Below are 26,503 nucleotides of genomic sequence, written 5' to 3' on the forward strand. Positions count from 1 at the left end.
GGGATATAACTTACTAACATTGTCATACAGTTGGAGAGAACTCAGACGTTTACAACTAAAAAGATCAGGGGCTTAAAAGATTTTAACTACCATGAAAGACTGGAGACTTTGTCCCCATGCACAGTTTCATATCAAATCATTAGGGGAGACTTGTGCCTTTCTTATAGGGCTATTCTAAGAATAAATCAAATAGTCCAACTGACACTAGGGCCGGATATCTAAATCTACTCCAACAAAGGAATAAGACAAGGAAGAGTGATAGATTCATCACTCAACCACTTTCTCTGCTCTGGATTTAACTCCTTCTTCAAGTTAAGCAGAGGGATACTCTGTCTGACCTTGATAACACAGATGGACAACTGGAAGGGTATTCACAAATTCACCCCTGTATGACTGGCTTGACTTTCCTTAAGGATAGGTACTGGCAAGGTGAAATGGCCTCACAACTGGATTGTCTTGTAACTCCTGTGATCCTATAAATAGCATTTAAATTAGCTGCAGATCTAGCAATATTCACTATGCACCTTATTCAGTGTCCACGCTATACTGAAGGTTTTTGACCTCAGATGACTCCGAGACAGGATATCATCCAGCTCTCTTAAGTTTCAATTTTTTAAATATTTAAGATTTTTTTTTCAGTACACTATATGAAGCAAAGTGCTTCCTGGGAAATATTCCACAATAACACTGCTGCTTACTAAAGGTATTAAACACGGTTCGTAGATCTCATTGTTCTTGTGGCAAAATATATATTGGCCCAGCAATGGAAGAGCAGCTCAATGGCCATTGAAATAAAGAACTTTCATGCACATACATTTTCTGTGATCCATTTTTCAGTTAAACAAATCCAAACACCAGGATCCTCATAATGGCATATTTGTAGGAAAGAAAAACATATTTAGAAACACTTTGTTTCATTAAGAGACAGCAGTTCACTCAACCAACAGACTACACTTTCTTTTTTTCTAAGACTGTTCATTCTATATTCTGAAAAATGATGACAGTAGAGCAGTTTGTTTTATCTATTTAAACCATGAGCCACTGAGTGACAAAACTATGATTTCCACTTGTGAGCATCTCTAATCTAGGCACTCTATGAAGCTGTGCCACAGCACTCCTATTTTACTATATGAAAAACCAATGGTGATGACAGCGGTAAGATACCTTTCTAAACTGATCTATACTTAAAAAGAACCATCTGATTATTAGTGCTAAATGGTATTCTTAGCAATGTATCAGACATTTTTAAGACATCTTCCGAACTGACCTAAAACACATTGTAAATGCTAAATTCAGATGATGTGCATTTAATTCAACTCAAAAGATTTATGTTTCCCTCTCTTTCTGATTGTGCATAATATCTCATACAGATTAGAAAATATGAATCTTTCAACATTTAACATATTTAGAGCTTGGGTGTAATACTGAACAAATAATGTCAGAAGAATTCAGTAGCATTCAGTATTTTGGGATTTTTCAAATATATGGCGTAAAAACAGAGTTGTATTTTATATAGAGTAAAGGTTTAATACATAACTACCCGTTAGTGCTTAAATTTTTGATAGTATTAAAACATAAATAAATTTATTTTCAAATGTTCATAATGTTCATTAAAAAACAGTTCCAGTGCCACTGGACAGTAAATATTTACCTCTCCATTCCCCAACCCCCCCCCCAAAAAAAAAAAAAAAAAAACTGGTGTCAGTTAAGTGAAAACAATGTTTATGCTACTGGTCTTGATTTTCAGTAATCTTTGCTGGAGAAGTTGAAGTAATACAGCATAACAAAATTGTTCTAACATTACCAGTCTTACTTTTACCATTCGAATTGTTGCTTCTCTGTAGCCTCTTTACCCTGAAATAATATAATATTGTAAATTGTTGTTTGACAATGTTTATTAAGACTTTTAGATCTGTCCAGTCAGAACATTTTAAAGCAGCTGGTTATTTTGTGTTTTGTGAGTCGATGACTTGTCACACATTGCATTTTCATTTTGTTTAATTCCAATGTCCCAGGAACAAACTTAGAATAGATGCACACACACTTGGATGCAATGCTCACTTCATTGTGTCGACTTTCATTGGTGGAACAGTCAGGAAATCAGAACCAAAGATGCTTCCATGTGCTTTTTTTCTCAAACAAAACTAGATGTGCAAAATAGTGCATTGATAAGTTAATATAGTCAATTGTTTATGTCCTGTTGCAAAAAAATTAAAACATGATATAATTATTTAACTTGTCTCATTTGCAGGTAAACACCTCTGTTCTTTCACTACATGTATTACACTTAACAAAGCAGCACCAGTGGAACTTGCAGTTACACTGCCACACTTTGGTATATTGATGAGTGTTGTAACCCCGTCCACAGCACATTAAGTCACAGCCATCTGCAAGTTGTGATGTACGGTTACAAAGCCGACCCTGAGTTCCAACACTACCAGTTGCAGGGTCTTCTTCACAGTAGTTTGGTGATCTCTCTATATATACTAGATCCGTTTCCAGTGGTTTCTGAAAACTTCTGGTCTTTTTCATTTTCAAGAATGTTGGCTGTCTTAATCGATTGGCTCTTACAGCCTCAACATGTATTGCTTCATTGTACTTCTCCTTCAGAATGTAGCCAATTTCTCTGAATTTTGGAAGAGTGGTCCAACAAGTCTTTGTTGTGCAGGAGCCTGAAACACCATGGCATTTACATTCCAGCTTCATTCTCTCTTCAAGGATCTGCAGTTTGTTAAAAACAAAATTATAAGTACCACAGCATTCAATTCAATATTGGTTTAGAATATCTAAAGTATAGTCATTCAAGAAAAACATTAAGAACATTAAGAATATTTTGTATTTACCTATATGTGTGTGTGTGTGTGTGTGTGTGTGTGTGTGTGTGTGTGTGTGTGTGTGTGTGGTGTGCATGCGTGTGTGCATCTGTTTGTGCAATAGGGGCCTTTTTTGTCATTACTATTGTTTTATATTGATATGAATCAATGACAATATTTATTAATTAAAATACTGATGATCACAAACAGCATTTATCACCTTAGATAGATCATTTGTCAACTATTTTGCCAACTCTTTTATGGTATCATGGTGCTTCATGGATAAGATTTCCTTCTTTCGTGAGGCAAACATCTCAGTGAAGCTTCAAAGTAATCTATCACCAAACTTTTATATATTTGACTTCTTTCTTCCTTAACTGGTGATTGCAAGAAAAGCCAGTCAATTACAAACAAAATAATTCTGGAAATCCTGGTAATAATGGACTTACTTTTTAAATTTCTAGGAAGTGTTAATGATTTTTTGCTGTGTAGACACATGCATAACTAATCTACATCTCTGTTTGCATTTCTTTTTGTATTCCTTCCTTCATTCATTCCTTTTCCGATATCTGCATTATCATATTCAGGACAAGTAGGGAGCAATGGCCTAGACCACTAAGCAATCAGCATAAGACAGAGAGTCTCTACTGTGTGGGACATAAGTCCACTACAGACCTTTCTTTTAAAATAAGTAGTAATGTATAATCAAGTAGTATGAATTTCAATGGGACAAAGATTTTCTTCCGATATAGTCTTATGGCTTTCCAACTCATGCTCTGCATGGATACAAACAGGGGGGTCTATATCATAAGAGCGAAAGTTCAAAAGAACGGACGCTCTTATGATTGAAAATGCCGGACATCGAAACACTTTCTGGGGTCGCAGTACAGTGAGGATAGGAATATTTGCCCTTTGTTCACTCTAGTGCGACCTTGGAGTTGGAATATATATTTAGTGGGGGATGTGGGGGTTGCAGCCCCCCCCCACAATATAACATTCAATGTTTGTGCCTTTTCAATGTTTCAGCGTTCGTTCTTTTGAACATTCGCTCTTATGATATATACCCCAAACAGGGGTAGAGCAATAGTTTGCTTACTGATAAAATATTTAACTGAACTTGCAGCATTTAACTTGTTCCATCCCTATGGACCTTATGAATGCAGTTGGTGCTGCTGACTATGATTTGTTACTTCAGATGCCGTCTTAATTATTGCTTTTCAAAGTTGTGGTCAGATAGCTTAGCAGATACATTATCAATAGGTTTTTAATGTTTTTTTTTTTAAGATTATTACCAAAGACTATCTTTTCTAGCATTGTCAGAACTGTATATGGTGTGTGTAAGGTATCGTTCCTGAGTCTTGTGTATTTATATTTTCATCAAAAAACTGATGTCGAAAATAAAAGGAGAAAAGCCTATTCTTTATGTGAGTGACCTAGTGTTTCAGATTGTGGTCATTCGTCCTGAAGACATATCTAGTGCACTAGGTAGTAACCTCAGCTTAGTTAGTACCTGAACCTAAAATAAAAGGCTGTGTTAACTTAAGAGCAACTAAAAGCTGTGGTTTCCATTCAGCACCATGGCTTGAGAAAGTCTGTCTAATGGTTCACTGTCAAAAATGTAGGACCCAATAGTATAAGTGCAGACACTTAAACAAATAAATAACGATTCAAACAAAATAAAATGAATTTTAAAACTTTCTTCTCTACCTTAGTTTTAAGCATTTTTTGCATGTGGGCTCCACCCCTCCTGCACCTCCGGATATGGGAAGCACTCCTCCCACTCATCAGGTCTAATTATAAGATTGCTGTACTTTGGGGTAGAGGATTGCTCCAGCATAGCAGAACTCACATGTAGTAAATACCCATCCACATTCAAACTTGTAGTTTGGCTATTCTAAGGATCTCAGTTATGTTCTACACCTCCATCTAATGGAGGGAGATTATAGATACTCATAAGAACATGCTGAAATCTGTCTTTTGTTTTCAACTTTTGGGGCACAGGTTGGACCTCACACTTTGACTTCTAAAGTAGTTAGAAGACACTAAGAAAAATATTCAAACAACTCAGAACCTTAAAGACAAAAGTTGCCTCCACTGCCTATAGGCTAGGGTGTCTAGAGGCAGAAGCATTTATCAAGTGCAGCTATATTAAGCACATATTTTCCTGCAGACATCCTTGCTGAGAACCCCATAAAAGAGCAAAATCTCCACATTAAAACTGATTAATTTAGTCTGCAGTGCCATTGCAATACTTTACAGAACTCAGAATGACTATGCATCACAGTGGCACAATACTGAACCTTAGATGGCTACAGCCATCATGCATCACTGAAACACAGTATATAACCCAGGATGTCTACAGTGATCTTGGATCAGAGTGACAAATTACTGAAGGCTAGAATAACTACAGGTACTATATTTGGCTGAAACACATTATAAACTCTAGGATACCTACAGCTACAATACATCACTGTGACACATTACAGAACCCAGGACACCTACAGCTACCATACATTATAGATCCTAGGATGACTATAGCCAGCATGCATCATTGTGAAACTAGGATGACAACAGCTGGTATGCAACACTCTGACACTAGGATGACTGCAGACACCATGCATCGTTGTGACACTAGGATGACTATAGCCACCGTGCATCTCTGTGACACTAGAGTCATCATGCATCACTGTGCCACTAGGATGATTATGGACACCATGCATCACTGGGGCACTAGGATGACTATGGCCACCATGCATCAGTGTGCCACTAGGGAACTACAGTCATCATGCATCAGTGTGACACTAGGAAGACTACGGACACCATGCAATACTGCAACACTAGAATGATTAAGGAGAATGTGCCTCACTCTGACAGTAGGATGACTATTGCCACCATCACTAGGTAACTGCTGCCACCATGCAACACTGTGACACTAGGATCACAAGGACAGAGTGCATCACTGTGACTGTGACACTAGGATGACCAAGGACAGAGTGCATCACTGTGACACTAGGGTGACTGTGGACACCATGCATCACTGTATCACTAGGATGACTATGGACACCATGCATCACTAACACTAGGATGATTACAGCCAGCATAATCACTATGACACTAGAATGACAACAGCTGGCATATGTCACTGTGACACTAGGATGACTAAGGATAATGTGCATGACTATGACACAAGGAGGACTATGGACACCACCATCACTGTGACACTATGATGACTATGAACACCATACATCACTATGACACTAGGATGACTAGAGCCACCATGCATCACTGTGACACTGGGATAAATATGGACACCATGCATCACTGCAGTATTAGGATGACTACAGCCACAATATATCACTGTGATACTAGGTAACTGCAGCCACTATGCTACACCGTGACACTAAGATGACTAAGGACACAGTGCATCACTGTGACACTAAGGTGGCTGTGGACACCATAGAGCACTGTATAACTAGGAGGACTATGGACACCATGCATCACTGTGACACTAGGATTATTACAGCCAGCATGTATCACTGACACTAGAATGACAACAGCTGGCATGCATCACTGTGACACTAGGATGACTATGGCCACCATGCATCACTGTGACACTAGGATGACTAAGGACAATGTGCATCACTATGCCACTAGGGATCTACAGTCATCATGCATCACTGTGACACTAGAAAGATTATGGACACCACCATCATTGTGACACTATGATGACTATGAACACCATGCATCACTGTGACCCTAGGATGACTAGAGCCAGCATGCATCACTGTGACACTGAGATAAATATGGACACCATAAATCATTGCAATAGTAGGATGACTGTAGCCAGAATACATCACTGTGACACTAGGTAATTGCAGCCACAATGCAACTCTGTGACACTAGGATGACCAAGGACAAAGTGCATCACTGTGACACTAGGGTGATTGTGGACACCATGCAGCACTGTATCACTAGGATGACTATGGACACCATGTACCACTGTAACCCTAGGATGACTACGGCCAGCCTGCATCACAGTGTCACTAGAATGATAACAGCTGGAATGCATCACTGCGACACTAGGCTGACTATGGCCACCATGTATTACTGTCACATTAGAAAGACTATGGACACCATACATCACTGTGGCACTAGGATGACTACAGCCACCATGTATCACTGTGACACTAGGATGACTAAGGACAATGTGCATCACTGTGACAGTAGGATGACTATAGCCACCAAGCACCACTATGACACTAGGATGGCTATAGACATCATGAATCAATGTGGCACTAGGATGACTAGAGCCAGCATGCATCACTGTGACACTGGGCTAAATATGGACACCATGCATCACTGCAGTACTAGTATGACTATAGCTACAATATATCTCTGCAACACTAGGTAACTGCAGCCACCAAGCAACAAGGACAGAGTGCATCACTGTGACACTAGGGTGATTGTGGACACCATGCAGCACTGTATCACTAGGATGACTAAGGACACCATGCATCCCTGTAACACTAGGATGATTACAGCCAGCATGCATCACTGTGACACTACAATGACAACAGCTGGCATGCATCACTGTGAGACTAGGATGACTATGGCCACCATGCATCACTATGACACTAGAGAGACTATGGACACCATGCATCTCTGTGGCACTAGGAAGACTACAGGTTCCCTATTAAATCAGTGAATGCTTAAAACAGTGAATGCTGTTTAATTGAACCTTTTTGTTCTAAACTGTGAAACCCCAAATGCACAGAACAGTGATTTTTTTTTCCCAGGGAAAAAAAATCACTGGGCTGTTTCCGGGACTATAGTGCGATCTTGGAGTTGGTATATTTAAGTAGGGGGTGTGGGGGATGAAGGCCCCCACTTTATTTTGTGTTTTTTTTTTTTTTTGTTATGGAGCAGTGACTTTTTTCTTTGGGAAAAAAATGCTGTTCCATGTGTTAAGCATTTTGCCGTTTCGATATTTTAGGGTCAATTATACAATGTTCGCTATTTCAAGCATTTGCTGTTATAATATAGACCCAGACTACAGCTACTATGCATCACAATGACACTAGGATGACTAAGGACAATGTGCATCATTGTGACAATAGGATGACTATAGCCATCATGCATCACTATAACACTAGGATGACTAAGGTCACCATGCATCACTGGGACACTAGGATGACTAGCACCATCATGCATCCCTGTAACACTGGGATAAATATGGACATCATTGCTATACTAGGATGACTATAGCCACAATATATCACTGTGATACTAGGTAACTGCTGCCACCATGCAAGACTGAGACACTAGGATGACTAAGGACAGAGTGCATCACTATGACACCAAGGTGACTGTGGACACCATGCAGCACTGTATCATTAGGATGGTTATGGACACCATGCATCCCTGTGACACTAGGCTAATTACAGCTAGCATGCATCACTGTGACATTAGAATGACAGCAGCTGGCAGGCATCACTGTGAGACTAGGATGACTATGGCCACCATGCATTACTGTGATGCTAAGATGACTATGAGAACCCTGCATCACTGTGACACTAGGATGAATGTAGCCATAATACATGACTGTGACAGTAGGATAACCATGGACATCATGCATCACTGTGACACTAGGATGAATTTGGATACCATATATCATTGTGATACTAGGATGTCAACTGCCAGCATTCATCACTGTGACACTAGGATGACTATGGATACAATGCGTCACTGTGACACTAGGATGACTACGGACACAATGCATCACTATGACACTAGGATGGCTACAGTCACCAAGTGTCACTATGGCACATTGTGGAACATAAAATAACTACTTGTGCTAAAGGAGTGATCCTTTAGTCAGGGGATTGAAGTATATTCCTTCAAACAGTTGTAAGGAATAAACATAAACCATATGTCACTGGCAGAGACATTTATGTGTACCCCATTCCTACTACAGGAACTCAAGTATAAATCAAAATTAGATGCTTTCATCTTCCTTGTAACAGCCTCCCTATGAATTCAGATGAGACAATAACTCTATAAACTTTCGGAGAAAGGCTATAGAGTTCTCTAGAAACAGGATCTAGGGTATTCCTATATCCAGTGTATAATTGTTATAGGATAGCATGGTGGCTTAGGTATTTTCGTTTCTGCCTCATGGCTTGAGAGGGTAAGGGTGCAGAACTGATCTCCATTCACTGGTTGTGTGAAATCTGCATGTACATCACTTGACTGCTTCGGCTTTTCTCTGGATATTCCAGTCTGTTTTTTTTTTCTTATTAAGCCACAGCGATTGATTGTTGCTCTAAACTCTCAATGTATGCTACATTTATCTTTGCCTTTGTGCAGCTGAATATTGCACAGAAAGGAAGATTTCACTTACTTCATTCACAAATAAATAAATAAACAACTACTGTCAGCATATCTGATTAAATGCCATCCCATTGAAGTTGCATGCCATCAAAACTCTCTGAAACAAGGCAGAGAAAAATGGAAAAAAATGCAGTGGTATGGAAGGCCACTCCCACACATACCTATGCAGGGATCTGTTTCTCCTGCATGTCTATTAATGATAAACATTTCTGAGTTAGCTGCATGCTAAGGGATGGGGCATTTTTCTTAATGAAGTGATCTTGTTTGATATAGCAGCGTGTGATGCTGTGTGATGATTACCTGCATGGCTTGTTCTCATGATTAACATGTGCATAATAAGTGTTATTGAAAATAAGATAGTAGTAATCTGTTTCTGTTTCCCTATAAGATGAGTCTGAATACAAATAAAGGTTACCAAACCCATTGTAAGCATACTAAAACATCTGGAATTTCTTGTTATGGGATTTTTTTGGTTCTGTATGTACATTTCTAAATTAGATAATTTTCTTTGTGAAGTTCCTCACTATCTGAATTAATTATTTTAAATATGATTGCCTTCTGAATCTTATTGAGGTATTGGCTTTATATAGTGATAAACTGTGGAGCAGTATTATATAACATTACATGTAGGATATAATAAATCAAGATATTCATGCACACAAATACTATATAAAGAATCAAACAATTATTAGTGATGTAAAGCAAGTAGAAGCACACCAGGTATTACAATGCTTATACAAGAATCAGCAGAATAAGTTTGTATTGCGCAAAACAGCACAAGTTTTCTAAACCCTCATTGGTCAGATCCGACCACAAGCTAATCACCCTAGACATCCACATCCCGCTCCCACCCCCCATTAGGGAAACAACCGTAAAAAATTTCTCCAAAGCCAGCTTCACGTTTCTTAAGACAGAAGTGGCAAACTTCACGACACCCATGCAGATGGACAATAGAGGTATGACTGCTGAATCCTAGACAAATGCATAAGCACTTACACGAGTGCATGGATCGTGCTATCCCTAACAGAACCAAGATGCTATCCTCCAAAAACAAAAGGAAGCCAATCTGGTGGTCTTCTGCCATAAACAAACTCTACAACAGAAGAAAGAAACTGTTGCAAAAAAGAGTAAAATCCCATGACTGGAGGAACTCCCTGGTTAGTCTCAGTAAGAAGCTGAGATCCCTCATAAAATCCTCCAAAGCTAGTTATGAAAACAAAATTGCCACTAATTCTAAAGACCACAAAGCATTCTATAGCTATGTCAAGAATCTCAATGGCAACACTCAGATCTGCTCTGAGTTACAGTACAATGGCACTAAATATACAGAACCAACTGATATTGCCAACATCCTGGCAGATAGGTTCAGTGCTAACTTTACCCCCTAAAGGGCTCATCTCTATACCAGAAGAATGCAAAGTTCCTGTAATCACTGATGCACAGGTAAAAACATCACTCTCCAAAGCCAAGAACACAGCATCCATGGGACCTGACAACATCCCAGGCTGCCTTCTACATGAACTACAGAATGAACTGGCACCCCACCTAAGTACCATGTTCAGTCATAGCCTCACCTCAGGCTTTGTGCCCATTGAATGGCACACTGCAATGGTTATCCCACTCCACAAAGGGGGAGCCACGACAGACCCCGGGAACTACTGCCCCATTAGCCTGATGAGCCTGGTCTGCAAGGCCATGGAACATATCATTATGGAACTCATAAGCAAAGACATTGGAGATCCCCAATCTCTGGACTCCACACAGTTCGGGTTTGTAAAAGGCAGATTATGTCTCCTAAACCTGATAGATTTCTTTGAAGCAGTCACCAAAGCCATAGATGAGGGTAAGGTGGTTCACACAACCTATCAAGATCTCGCCAAGGTGTTTGACACCATTCCTCACTCTGGAAGTATAGATAAACTCACTAAACTAGGTATAAATCCCTGTGTCACAAGATGGGTTGTCAGAAGCCACACTGTGAAAGTAGCAGACTCCAAATCAGACTTCAGACCAGTGACAAGTGGAATACCACAGGGTTCAGTCCTGGGTCCTCTCCTGTTTGGTATCTACTTCTCTGAAGTACAGGCCAACACAGAAGGTCTTTGGCTAACTAAGTTCACAGATGACTGCAAACTAGGAGCCATAATCTAAACTCCTAACGATGTGGACATCCTACAAAAGGGCCTCAGTGAGACAGATGCCTGGTGTCAAAGCCATGGCCTCAAGCTCCATGCCAAAAAGTGCATTGTCATCCCCTTTGGTAAAAATTCTGTACCCATGAACTACCACATAGGTGGTAGTCTACTTAACACCGAAAATGTGATGAGACCTTGGGACACAGGTGGACAATAGTCTCTCCTTTGATAATCACATCACCACAGTGGTCAGGAAATCCTTCTATGTGGCACACCTCATCACAAAAGGTTTCTCATCCAGAAAAAAAGAGGTCATTGTTCCCCGCTACTCATCACTCATTAGACCCATTATAGAGTACAATGGCCCTTTTGGTATATACCTCAGAAGACATCTACAACAACTGGAAAGGCCGCAGAAATACCTCACAAAGAGGATTATTGGCCTCAGACAGATGCCCTACGCACACCGTCTCAAAAAACTCCAGCTTTACTCCGTCGCATATCACCTACTCAGAGGTGATCTCTGCCTAACATCCAATACTATGTCAAACCCAGAGTTGCTGGACATGCTCCACTTAAAGAAATCCCAATCCCTCTGAGCTACAAGCTCAAGGGACCCAAACTTTGTCACCATAATAAACAGTACATGCTGGAGGGATAGATTCCTGTCCCAGAGACTTCCCGTACTCTGGAACAAACTACCTATCTATGTCAAACAGAGCTCCTCATTAGCACTCTTCAAGAAAAATTGGATGGGAAATAGGAAATTCACCCCGGGTATAACTTCTGTGGCTCTGCTTGACAGGGGCACAAGAAAATAATTTTCTTGGGTGGAAAAAGCCAGGGTACCTTTTTGGCTAGGCTTGTATAGGCCCTAGGGCCAATAGCCTAGTACCTACCTATGAATCTATGAACCTAAATATGATAAGAACTGAACTATCTTCTGGTGGAGAAATACATTACCAGTGTTTGCAGTCATAACAGAGTAAATTCCTGTATTATGTGTCCTACCTAGCACTGAGAACAGTTGTTACACCGTAACCCAAATACGGCATTCACCCACCTAACTTGTACCCTGTTATCATGTCACTTATAACTATCACCCCTCACCATTTTCCTCCACTGTTTTCCCTCATTGTTGCCAGAAAGTGTAGATAGTCTCCCACCTGGCACAAATGTGATCTTGTCCTTAAATGTGTTAAGAGAAATTAAAATAAACATCTCTCTCCTATAGTCCTCTTCCCTATGTCCACTGTCCTGTTCATGAGTGTGCTGAGACTATTAATAACCCTGCACACCCCCATCATTTGCTACTCACCTGTTATAGTCAGCATACTTATATGTTCCTCTTCAGCCTTCCTATTGCTGGCAAATCCCTCAGCATGAGCAAAATCAACTTAATGCCAGTATATCAAGTCATTCTTCTGTAGGCAGATCTCTGGCCAAAATTGTACTGCTTTTCAATCCCCTGCCATCACCATCTAATTGTTGTAAGGTCACAAGACATGGTCAAACTAATAATACATCCTCCTTTCTTCTTCCACATGTCAATGAACATAGTCAAAACAATCATAAATCCCTCTTCTCACCCTCAGTCATCTCCCTAATCATATGAAACAAAGCAATATAAAAAAAAAATCTATCTTCCATATTCAAGGTAGACAACAAACAAGATGTTAGCCTGATTCTTTTGTATGCCTAATCACTCCATCATTTGAAGTCAAAATTTATATAAAAGTATCAGTTTATGACACAAATACATCCTTTACAGTATACCACCAGCCCTGGAGAACTTCAACCATCCTTAGTCCACTCTCTGGCAACATGGCTCAACAGTCTGTTGTCACCCCGTATGTGGCCAGTCTGATTGAATTATATATTGTAGGATAATGTGGCAGCTGCCTTATGTTTATCAACTGCTTACTGCTTCTAGCCATCAACAGTACAACCTGAGAAGCTGTAGATATTTAAGAAACATGGAGACAAATCTCCGGCACCAGCCCACCATCACTAAGCATCTTTCATCTGTATCAGCCCATCACTCAACACACCTTTAGGCCCATAATGTCTGTTGAGGCAGTAAAGGAAAAAATGCATCAGTCTTCTATATCTCCCTCTACAAGATATCAGCCTCCATTACACAAGGCAACACCTGCTCCCTCTGCACTCACACATACTGCTGCAAGTCCACAAAGCTCACTCAAGAGTCATCAGGAAAAAAGGGCTAAGTTCCTAGGGTCCACTAAGTTTGCATCCATATAGGGGAATAGTTTAATCATGGGTCACTGTTAAATGCTAGGCAAAATGAACATACACATATCAGACTGGGCAAGTCTAAGAGGACAGTAAACTCTTTGGCCACTGCCAAGATCCTTGATATCACAGAGGCCGTAAGGTACCTTAAAATGAATAAATATGACTACACCCAGTGCAGCTCATGTTGGATTGAATGGCCTGAGGCACTCCACCAAGAAGGACATGCAGAGAAACAGGCATGGCATTTATTATGCATGTGTTTCAGGTAGCAAAGAGTCTGTCCTTCTGTATTTTGCCTTCTTTCATAATAATGCCTAGATACCAAGAGAAAATAATTGAATTTAACAGTTGACTGACTAACTGATGTCATTCTAAGGTGATCCAGAATGTGTTGATCTGGGATGAGATGGTATAGAAGGCTTCCTATTTTGGCTTACATGTCCCATACCAGGATGCTGCATACTGGCTAAAACATTTGCCCTCACCCCATAGTGCCTATTTTAGGCAGAGTCCCTCACAAGACATTCCAACAGAGCAAACTCAAATTCAAATTCAGACAACATCATGGTAGCATTACTCAATGTTAGGTGTGCAAGTGGAAAGATACCAGAACATGAGGCCTTCCTGCAACTAGAACACATTCATGTGTTTGAGGTTCCTGAGACACAGTTTTAATGCAGTGAGAGCATTACCTTTATACCAGTTTAGCCTCTATCATGGATTATTTGCCAGAACCACCATCTCCTTGCACCAATTACCCACAACTCTAACTTGCAGTGCCTAAATATCCAAATCAGCCTTAACAAATCCAGCTATTACTTCATTGTTAGCAAGAGATCTCCAGCAATGTCCCTTGCAGATTATCAATATATTAAACATCAACCCAAGTATCTTCTTGCTAGGAGGCATAACTTAGCCAAATGTTAATGGGCATACTTATTTCTCAAAACATGGATATAGTAAATGTTTCCTGGCCTCTGTTAATACTGTTGCACTGGAACAAATTGTAAAACTAACTGATATATCTAAACCAGCCTTACCAACCTAGAACTCACCTGACCCCATCCCACATTTAGTCTTCCTTGGTTAAATCTCACCATAAATCACTCATTTTCTCAGTCAGTCATAGTGGTACCACCCTACTACCAAATGAGACTGTCTTTAGGGAAATTTCCAGGGCAAATTTCTAAACATTATCCAAAACATGAACCAGCTGAGAGAGCTGCTCCATTCACCTCCAACATTTATCAACATCTAAATACCTAATTAAAAATCAGTACATATCTAGCCTAAATATATATATATATATATATATATATATATATATATATATATATATATATATATATATATATATGCTGTGGCATAAAAGTGCCTGCCAGGTCACACCTTAGCCTGCTACGTATGGACAATATGTGTACCCAAGAACCTCCTAGCCCTTACCTGTGCTCACACGACTCGCAGGGGCCAAATTCATAGAGATGTAAGCATGAGGTATTTTTTTTCTGCATCTGAACGTTATTGTGTACAAATTGATGACTTATGAGTTACATGTTGTTGCCCAATACTTCCCCAGTTTAAACTGGATGAGATAAAAACTCACACGTTTCATTTTTATCTACCTCATCATTTTTTCACACAGGATATAAGTGACAGTGTGGTTTCTGTTTGTCTACTGACAGTATTTCACTCTGGGTCAGACTTTCTAGTTCATCTGTGATTGTGCATTGGTGGAGTTATACTTCACTAAGGAGTGTACAGGCAAATTCCCCCACTCAAGGGGTGCACTAGGGCTTGTCCTATGCAAATAATGCTTTCTTTAGAGGATTCAGTGAACTGTAACATTGACTGTTTGGTATTGTCTAGCTAAAGAAACTGTAGCCAGTTTAAAATTGGGAGATCCAGTAGAATTGGTATCATTACATGCAGCATTAGCAGGAGACAGTGTACTTCCGAATTACAGTCAGTCTTGCCAGTGTATCGATTAATTCAAAACCTCTTTTCCCCTGCGTAATATGCTTACAAATGCCACCATTAATGTGGCTAATAAAATTACAAACACTTGAGGAATATTACACTATTGTAGCTTCTGAATTTCCTCATAACAAATATTATAATGAAGACTCATATATTATACATCATACATTTGTTTAGATGTAGGCTTATTCTAGCTTAACGTATAGCTGATCTTCAGAAAAAGATGGAGCTTGTTAAGTGCTGCTGTTTATTTTATGTAATGCCTACACAAGTGTGCTTACCTGTAAAAAATGTGTTTTTAGTTTAGATGGCAATAGTTGGCAAATGAGGCACAAATAATCCTACTGCAAATTCAATACATTAAAGAAGCATGAATGGAGCCTTGCAGAAGACCTTTAAGGAGTGGAAATTTATTTGAGAGGACTGAGCCTATTTTGACTGTGAAGCGTCTGTCAGTTAGGTAGTCATTAAAACACAGGCATGAGTCTGAGCTGATTTCAATGTCTAGCATGCTGTGTAAAAGAAAGACCTTAGTAGGGTATGCAAAAAGGGCCTTGTTAGGCTACCCATATCCATGTTCATTAAAATGTCATCTGTGAGACTCCAAAAAGCAGTCATGGTGCTAGGGCATGTTCAAAATCAGTGGTGCCTGAGGGAGACAAGGTAGTACTTTTGGACGAAATCTGAAAGTCAAACATAAATTATATTTTCTATATTTTTTTCCAAGAGTTGAAAGAATGTAAAGGAATCAGAAATGTGAGGCATTTTCATGGTTTTGCTTTTCAAGTAGTTTGATTAGGGCTGTTTTCTAAATGTGTGGCATGATAGTTTTGGATAAACAAACATTGAAGAAGTGAAGAAGTGGTAGAGAGGCAGTCTTTCCAGAAGATAATACATCCTGGATTTAGATTATTTGCTCCAGTGTGGGCATCTGAAGCAATCTGGGTAAGGTTTCTTTATATTTTGGTTTAACTTGTTCAAGGTACAACAGCAGAGTGAAGAAAGCGTGGATGGTGGTGTGTTCATTTCAATGTCTCAATGTACTGAGCAGGATAAGGGTCTCGTTATTGTCATCATAAGCCAGTCTCCATGACTGGACAGTTCTGTATGCACAAGGCCTTGCGTACACTGTATGGTATCAAGAGGGAAGACGTTTCATGGGGTCTTAGGTCCTGTTAAGAAAGTAACTGCATTCCAAAAGGGCTTAGGCTTAACAAGTAGGGAGAGCATTGTGGTTTTACATTAACTGGAACTTTATCTTCTTATGGCTTGTTTTGAAAGATTTTGTAGTACGATCAAATGCTCACCTTACCTTATAATACTTTGCCAATACTTAACTTCCTTATCTGTTCTAACCAGTTTATTCTGTAGCTTGTAAAGCCATACAATTTTTCTTAGCAGTTTCAGAGATTCTACCGAAATTACATCTTTGTGTGATCTTATTTTGATTTCCATTGTCTGGATATGATATTTTTTGCTACCACTATCCTTGCTACTTTTGTTTCCTGTCCAGCTTTTCTGATATCCTCCTATATCCTGTATTAAGGAAACTCCAAAAAAGGTGTACCTCCTATGAAATATGATTTCCACCCATTTCTTAATACAGGCCATGTATTTTGGACAACCCTAGGTTCTAAAACATGCCTTACATGCCTGCATTTTCATCCTCACAACACCGGCATGGAGACATGGACTCTTCTTATTTAACATTATCTCACTGAAAAGTGTGTGCGCGCGTGTGCGTGTGTGTGTGTGTGCGTGCGCGCGTGTGCATGTGTGTGTGTGTGTGTGTGTGTGTGTGTGTGTGTGTGTGTGTGTGTGTGTGTGTGTGTGTGCGTGCGCATGGGTCTACTTTGTTTCCTTGAAAGCTCATTTCACTGAATTTCAATTCACCCTGACCAAATCGCTGGAAGCTCAAATTACTGAAAACTCATTTCTCTGAATTTCATTTCAATGAACTGATGTACTGGCACTGTGTAGAGTACTGTAAGGCAAGTAAAAGGTATATGCTCTTGTCCACTGTAGTGTGATCCTGGAGTTAATATATATAGTTAGTGGGGTGTAGGGGGCATAGCCCCTCACTTAGTTTGGGTGTATATTGTCTTCTGGAAAGAGTTAGTCATTTGGTGTTGTAATTATGCATGTCTATGGCTTAAAATGTATTGTTTTGAAGCTTTCAGTGAAATATAATATGAAACCAAACTAGGTGGGGGGTTACACCCCCACTCCCCCAATGTGGGGGTGCTATGCCCCCTACACCCCCCAACTATATATACTAACTCCAGGATCGTACTACAGTGGGGAAAAGGGCCTATACCTTTTACTTTCCTTACAGTACTCTACACAGTGCCAGTACTTCACTTCAGTGAAATGAGATTCAGTGAAATGAGTTTTCAGTAATTTAATGAGCTTTCAATGAAACAATGTAGACACACACACACACACACACACACACACACACATATATATATATATATACACTAACTCCAGGATCGTACTACAGTGGGAAAAGGGCCTATACCTTTTACTTTCCTTACAGTACTCTACACAGTGCCAGTATATATATATATATATATCGCACTACAGTGGGGAAAAGGGCCTATACCTTTTACTTTCCTTACAGTACTCTACACAGTGCCAGTATATATATATATATATATCGCACTACAGTGGGGAAAAGGGCCTATACCTTTTACTTTCCTTACAGTACTCTACACAGTGCCAGTATATATATATATATATCGCACTACAGTGGGGAAAAGGGCCTATACCTTTTACTTTCCTTACAGTACTCTACACAGTGCCAGTATATATATATATATATATCGCACTACAGTGGGGAAAAGGGCCTATACCTTTTACTTTCCTTACAGTACTCTACACAGTGCCAGTATATATATATATATATATCGTACTACAGTGGGGAAAAGGGCCTATACCTTTTACTTTCCTTACAGTACTCTACACAGTGCCAGTATATATATATATATATACTAACTCCAGGATTGCACTACAGTGGAGAAAAGGGCCTATACCTTTTACTTTCCTTACAGTACTCTACACAGTGCCAGTACTTCACTTCAGTGAAATGAGTTTTCACTAATTTAATGAGCTTTCAATGAAACAATGTAGACACACACACACACACACACACACACACACATATATATATATATATACACTAACTCCAGGATCGTACTACAGTGTGGGAAAAGGGCCTATACCTTTTACTTTCCTTACAGTACTCTACACAGTGCCAGTATATATATATATATATATCGCACTACAGTGGGGAAAAGGGCCTATACCTTTTACTTTCCTTACAGTACTCTACACAGTGCCAGTATATATATATATATATATCGCACTACAGTGGGGAAAAGGGCCTATACCTTTTACTTTCCTTACAGTACTCTACACAGTGCCAGTATATATATATATATATATCGCACTACAGTGGGGAAAAGGGCCTATACCTTTTACTTTCCTTACAGTACTCTACACAGTGCCAGTATATATATATATATATATCGCACTACAGTGGGGAAAAGGGCCTATACCTTTTACTTTCCTTACAGTACTCTACACAGTGCCAGTATATATATATATATATATCGCACTACAGTGGGGAAAAGGGCCTATACCTTTTACTTTCCTTACAGTACTCTACACAGTGCCAGTATATATATATATATATATCGCACTACAGTGGGGAAAAGGGCCTATACCTTTTACTTTCCTTACAGTACTCTACACAGTGCCAGTATATATATATATATATATCGCACTACAGTGGGGAAAAGGGCCTATACCTTTTACTTTCCTTACAGTACTCTACACAGTGCCAGTATATATATATATATATATCGCACTACAGTGGGGAAAAGGGCCTATACCTTTTACTTTCCTTACAGTACTCTACACAGTGCCAGTATATATATATATATATATCGCACTACAGTGGGGAAAAGGGCCTATACCTTTTACTTTCCTTACAGTACTCTACACAGTGCCAGTATATATATATATATATATCGCACTACAGTGGGGAAAAGGGCCTATACCTTTTACTTTCCTTACAGTACTCTACACAGTGCCAGTACTTCACTTCAGTGAAATGAGTTTTCACTAATTTGAGCTTTCAGCGATTTGGTCAGGGTAAATTAAAATTCAGTGAAATGAGCTTTCAATGGAACAACGTAGACCCATGTGCATACATGCTTATGCAGGTGGCTGTCCTTTTAAGCTCTCATCTGTTAGGCAGGAAACCAAGTTTAGGGGGAGAGAGAATGATTTACATAACCAGTGGTCAAAATCAATAAGACAGAAGTTACAAACTGTAATAGACTCACTGAGAGTGCTCTAAAGGAACTCACAGAAACTAGAACAAGAAAAGCATGCAATGTTTGTTATGAAACATATACTTTGAGAAAATGACAGGACTGGAAACTATATTTCCTACAGGTTTGGTGAGGTGAATGAGCTTTTAGCTCTCTGGTGTGAATTGCTGGCCTCAAGGTCTTCCTAGATCATACCTTTCGATCTCTTAGAACCAGAAGTCTGGAGAAGCCAGAAATAATGGGAAAATAAATGTTCAAAATCAGGGACAGATTTTAATTATGGCTTATATAGACTTAGAAAGTTGCTAGAATAGCATTTTTTTTTCATAAGCATGCATTTTGTTGAAGGATATAAAGTCTGACTCAAAAATGTGTCATTAATTAGTGACATCAGTCCTCAGTGATTTGTCAGAAAACCACACATTATATGAGGAAGAGAGAGAAAAAAATATTCAATAATCTGGACATTCTACGACATTCTCAACAGCTGAGAGGTATGACATGGCATAATAGTCTCCAATGGAGCTGATCTGGTAAAATAGTGTATTTTTTTTTGCATCTGCATGTCCAGCAAGAAACATTCTGCTTGTGTGCTATTTTATCCACTGTTGCTCACCTGAACCAATAGTAAGAGACTTTATGTTCACCTTTGAAGTGTTGAGCTTAAAGATAAGTGCCATTACACTGTCTGTGCATGGAATTTCACCCAGGAGCTGTACTAGGCATGACCACCATACCTCTCAACCTCTTAGAACAAGAAATCTGGACAACCCCTAAAATACTAGGGGGACAAAGGCCCAAACATAGGGACATATTTTAAATATTGCTGTTATAAACTTAGAAAGTTCTTAGAAAAACAGGATTTGTGTCAGAATGCATTTGCTGAAGGGTATGAAGTCTGAAACTCAGATGTATTTCATTATTTAGTGACTTCAGTTCTCAGCGATCATTAGTGATTTGCCACAAGACCACACTTTTGTTTTAGAAACAGACTAAAAATATGAGGCAAAGATCTGGACATTCTGCAAAAATATGGAAAACTGAGAGGTATGATAACCACAGGTACTGCTGTGATACTGGAGGCTTCATATAAGAGCTGTTAGTTTGCCTTCAGCTTCCATTCACTATCAGGGAGATCTCCTGAGAGACACTACTGGTTATTTGCCTTCTTCAGTTTGGTTTTGTCATCTGTCAGGATAAACCTTAACATGAAATGACTAAACTCTTACCCATTTGTAAGACTGTTGTCTCTTGCTTTCACAAAATTAGATACCAATACCACAGAAATAGAAAGAAGAGCAAACTGTTTTCCTACTTGTTCTTAATGCTGCAAAGTAAGACAGAAAGAGAGAGCAAATTAGTATTTTGTTTTGCATACTTTGTTTCAAATGCATGAAACAAGGCCATATAGCCAAATACTTTAGGAAAAAAAGGAAGCAGACAGAGAGGCATGGATGGAGAACATAAGAGCACGGAGTGTCACTGCACTAATAAAAGGCTGGTACAAACACTACAGCCACGTTAACAAATTGCATGATCAGGGTCGATGGCCATGAGTTGCAAGGGCTCTTAGACACTGGTAGCATGATCACACCAGTTAGATCCCAGTACCTTTGTAAAAGGAAGGCCTAGGCCTCTAGACCCATAGAACTCATCTGTATACATTGTGTGAGAGTGCTATCTGATCAGTCAGGTAGAGATGCAGACATGATATAATATGCTATTACATCAAGTTATAAAAGTGCCATATCTCCAAAAAAATCTTGCTATTTGCCCGCCTTACTAAGCTAGAAAAGTCCAGTTTCAGATACCTGCTGATACCTGGACTGTGTTTAAGCTTCGGTGTTTGGCCATACCTTACTTGGGCAAAAAGGAAGTTTCTTTGTTCACCAGTCAGAGTGGAGAGCTCTGAACAGCCTACCTGCCCTTGGAGGAGCAGTTTCTGCCCAGAAACTGTAGTTTTATTGGCCAGTTTGGGCTAATTTCTATCTCTTTAATCTTTCTGATATAAAAACCACACGTGTGTTTTTTGTGTTTTTATAAGCTCAGCAGATCCTGCCTAGGTGTCCTTCAGAGACCTACAATGCCAGAGAGACAAAAGGAGAGACTTTGGAGTGTTTAAGTAACATTTTTTGGGGGTTTTCTTGTTGCTTATTGCTATTTCCACCTAAACGCTAGTTTTCTGGCATTTATTGCTTCTCAGAATGCTCATTTTACACTGACATTGCATTTATTTGTGCCTACACTTTAAAATTCGTTTTAAGTTGTAAATTGTATTTTCAACTGTTACTGGCTTCCCACTCACATGCAGCAGCCATTACTGTACTATAAAAGTGTTTTTGCATTTGTTTCTAATGTTTTCTTGAAAAAAAAAAAATCTTGCTACTTTCTCACCTTACTAAGCTAGAAAAGTCCAGTTTCAGATACCTGCTGATACCTGGACTGTGTTTAAGCTTCTGTGTTTGGCCATACCTTACTTGGGCAAAAAGGAAGTTTCTTTGTTCACCAGTGAGAGTGGGGAGCTTTGGACAGCATACCTGCCCTTGGAAGAGTGGTTTCTGCTCAGAAACTGTAGTTGTATTGTCCATTTTGGGCTAATTTCTATCTCTATAATCTTTCTGATATAAAAAATGCATTTGAGCGGTTTTGTACGCCGGGCAGCGCCGGTTAGCTAGGGTCAAACTATTCCCACCTCCATGAAGTCTACTCTTCAGTTTTTCTCTTGGAACTAGACACACCTTCAAATTTTGCACTCAAACCATTCATTCTACAGCCCAGCACTTGCTTAAAACTCATAACAAGCACTAAATGCCCCTAGCACTAGCCCCCCTTATACTGTCCAGAAGGACAATGCTTTCTATTCATCCACAACAGTCAATCAGAAAAACAGCTCACTTTACCTATTCAGGCATGTCCAAAGGGCAGTTTCTGGTGTACTCTCCAGTCCAACTGGTGAGTCTGGACATTTTGAGGCAATGTTACAAGTGCCTCATGTACAAAGACAACCCCCTCCTCCTACCACCAGACACTAATATATGCGAGAGATGCAATTATACAGCCTGACTGGAGGCAAAGCTCTCTCAACCCCAGACTGTAACTGACTGTCAAGAGGTGAAGGGCAATACTTGCAATACACCACCAGTCTCACATAAACCTAACAAACCAACACAGGCAAATAACACACATAAATACACGAAAACATACTTGGAGGCTCTAAATAAAAATCTGCAAGAGCAACAGAGACCTCCAAAGTAGGCAACCAAGCAACCTCCACAAGCCTTCACCAACCATGAAACACATACTTCACATAATCAGTGTGCCACATAATCACAGCCCTTAAGGCAAAACATACCCAACACACTAGTGATAGGTGACTCTATAGTCAGACACACTGATGTCCCACTAACTAGGCTGGACAAGGAGAAGGTTACAGTTAGCTGCCTGTCGGGTGCCAGGATCTGCCACATAACACAGGCACTCAGGTCACTCCAGAACAGGTACAAATATGACTCTGTCATTGTACATGTTGGTGTGAATGACCTGAGATGTACTTGCCTGGACTACATGAAAAGAGATATGGAAGAGCTCTCTGATCATGTAGCCCAGGCAGATATGACCCTGACCCTGAGTAGCATCCTACTCTCACCAAGAATGATGCCACAGTGTAAAGAAAAAAATGATCAACTTCAACATTTGGCTAAGTTTCTGGTGTCATTCAAAGGGGATCCAGTATCTGTCTGCCTGGGATGACATGCTCGACGTTGCTTCACAAGAGATGGCTTTCACATGTCACCCTTAGGCTTTTGAATACTGGCAAAGGCTCTTGCTGCCCCCATTGTGCCTTTTTTAGGCAAGGCTCAAAAGACAAACCCACCACCGTAAATAGCACAAGTAACCAAAAACTAAGCGTAATGCTACTCAACGCCAGAAGTCTAAACCTCAAAATGCACTCCTCAGTATGGAGAACATCGATATCTGTGCAGTAACAGAAACCTAGTTTAAGGCTCCAGAGAGCACCCCAGCACTACTAGGCTATAACTCATACCACACTTTTCAGCCACAGAACCCGGACCGAAACACAAAACGCTGGGGTGTATCCATATTTACCAAGGATACTCACACCTCCAGGTTAGTGGCACAGCATGATGTATCAGAGATCATCCAAGTGCAAGTAACAATGGGCAAAACTGCAATCCAAATTGTAGCTTGCTACAGATCACCCACCATGACCCAGGACCCCCATTCCGCATTTCTGGAGACACTGGGAAATATGAAGGTCCTACCAAACACCCTAATACTGGGTGATTTCAACTACCCAAACATTAACTGGGAGAACTACTCAAGTACTAATTCCCTTGCCCAATGCTTCCTAGAATTTATAAACTCAAGCACCCTGGATCAAATGGTCAACACCCCCACCAGAGGGAACAACATATTGGACCTGGTCATCACCAACATGGGCAACCGGTGATCCACACCTGACGTCAACCCCTCGCTGGTTAGATCAGACCATAGACCAATCACTCTGGATATTCACATTCCACCCCCAACCCCAATCAAGGAAACCACCGTGAAAAACTTTTCAAAAGCAAACTTCACGTTGCTTAAGACCAAGGTGGAAAGATTCACAGCCCCCACGCCAATGGACAATGCTGTCCAAGCTGCTGAAACCTATACAAAAGCACGCTATGATCATCTGCAGGAATGCATGGATCGTGCTATCCCAAGTAAAACCAAGACTCACTCCTCCAAGAAAAGGAAACCAGTCTTGTGGACCCCTGCCATAAACAGGCTCTACAATAGAAGGAGGAAACTAGTACAGATAAGAGCAAAATCCCTAGAAGGAAAGACATCCCTGATCAGTATCAGCAAGAAACTACGATCTGTCATTAAATCATCCAAGGCTAGCTTCGAAAGAAAAATTGCCAAGGACTCCAAAGATAACCACACAGCGTTCTTTAGCTATGTCAAGAACCTAAATGGAAACTCTCAGATCTGCTCTGAGTTGGTGCAGAATGGCACACAATACACTGAACCGAATGATATTGCCAAAATTTTGGCAGACAGGTTCAGTGCAAACTTCACACCCCTCTCACCCCCTAAAGGGCCCATAACCATACCAGAAGAATGTAAGGCCCCAACAATCAACGACACACAGGTTAAAACAGCCCTAGCTAAAGCCAAAAACACAGCCTTAATGGGACTGGACGGTGTCCCAGGCTGTGTCTTACAAGATCTCCTAACCCCTCACCTAAACACACTGTTCAGACTCAGCCTCTCTACAGGCTATGTACCCACAGAGTGATGCACAACAACAGTTATCCCACTCCACAAAGGTGGCTCCACAATGGACCCCAGGAACTATCGCCCTATAAGCCTGACTAGCCTGGTCTGCAAGGCTATGGAGCACATCATCATGGAACTCATTAACAGAGACATTGGGAACCTCCAATCTTTGGACCCCACCCGTTTGGCTTTGTTAAGGGCAGAGCATGCCTCCTAAACCTGGTGGACTTCTTTGAAACAGTTACCAAGGTATTAGATGAAGGTAAGGAGGTCCACACAGCCTACCTAGACCTCGCAAAGGCTTTCAACACCATTCCCCATTCTGGTATTATAGACAAACTCACCAACCTGAACATTAACCCCTATGTCACGAGATGGGTTGCAAATTGGCTCATGGACAGAACCCACAAGGTGAGAGTTGCAGACTCTAGGTCCGACTCTAAACCGGTTACAAGTGGCATCCCCCAGGGCTCAGTCCTAGGACCCCTCCTGTTTGGTATATACTTCTCAGAGGTACAGGCAAGCAGAGGAGGACTTTGGCTGACCCAAGTTCGCAGGCGACTGCAATCTAGGGGCCATAATTGATTCTCCAGCTGATACAGACACCCTCCAGAAGGGTCTCACTGAGATGGATACCTGGTGTCAAAATCATGGTCTCAAGTTGAATGCCAAAAAGTGCATAATTATCCCCTTTGGAAAAAACAAAGTACCCACAAACTACCACATAGATGGTAGTCCCCTAAATACAGAAAAAGTAATAAGGGATCTGGGGACCCAAGTAAATAGCAATCTCTCCTTTGATAATCATATTGCCAAGGTGCTTAGAAAATCCTTCTACGTGACACACCTAATCTTAATAATCTCAAAAGGGTTCTCATTCAGAACAAAGGAGATTATTGTGCCTCTCTACTCATCACTTATTAGACCCATTATAGAATACAGCACTCCATTTGGGATGTACCTTACAAGACACTTGCAACAGCTGGAAAGATCACAAAAGTACCTCACCAGGAGGATTACTGTCCTCAAACAGATGACCTATGCAGCCTAACTAAAGAAACTCCAGCTGTACTCGATTGCATACAGCTTACTCATAGGTGATCTCTGCTTGACATACAAGGCCATGTCCAACCCAGAATTGATTGATATGCTCCACCTAAAAAAAAAAAACAAATCCATGAGAGCCACACGCTTTAGGGATATAAACCTTACCACAACAATAAATAGGATGTGCTGGAGGGATAGATTCCTGACCCAGAGACTCCCCATGCTTTGGAACAAGATTCCAATATACATCAGGCAGGGA

The 26,503-nt window shown here is 40.2% G+C and overlaps 1 protein-coding gene across 1 annotated transcript in view; it reads right to left on the minus strand.

Annotated features, from left to right (window-relative positions):
- Positions 1–663: 663 nt before the first annotated feature.
- The window catches only part of WNT7B (Wnt family member 7B), a 1,045,953-nt gene continuing 1,020,113 nt past the window's right edge, over positions 664–26,503 (minus strand). Inside the window, exon 4 of the mRNA XM_044088094.1 lies at positions 664–2,721. Within this exon, the coding sequence (XP_043944029.1) occupies positions 2,242–2,721 (480 nt within the window). The 3' untranslated portion in view covers positions 664–2,241. The remainder of the gene's footprint in view (positions 2,722–26,503) is intronic.

This window comes from Protopterus annectens, chromosome 11.part0, assembly GCF_019279795.1.
Source record: "Protopterus annectens isolate FY-2018-M chromosome 11.part0, PAN1.0, whole genome shotgun sequence".
NCBI classification, from domain to species: Eukaryota; Metazoa; Chordata; order Ceratodontiformes; family Protopteridae; genus Protopterus; species Protopterus annectens.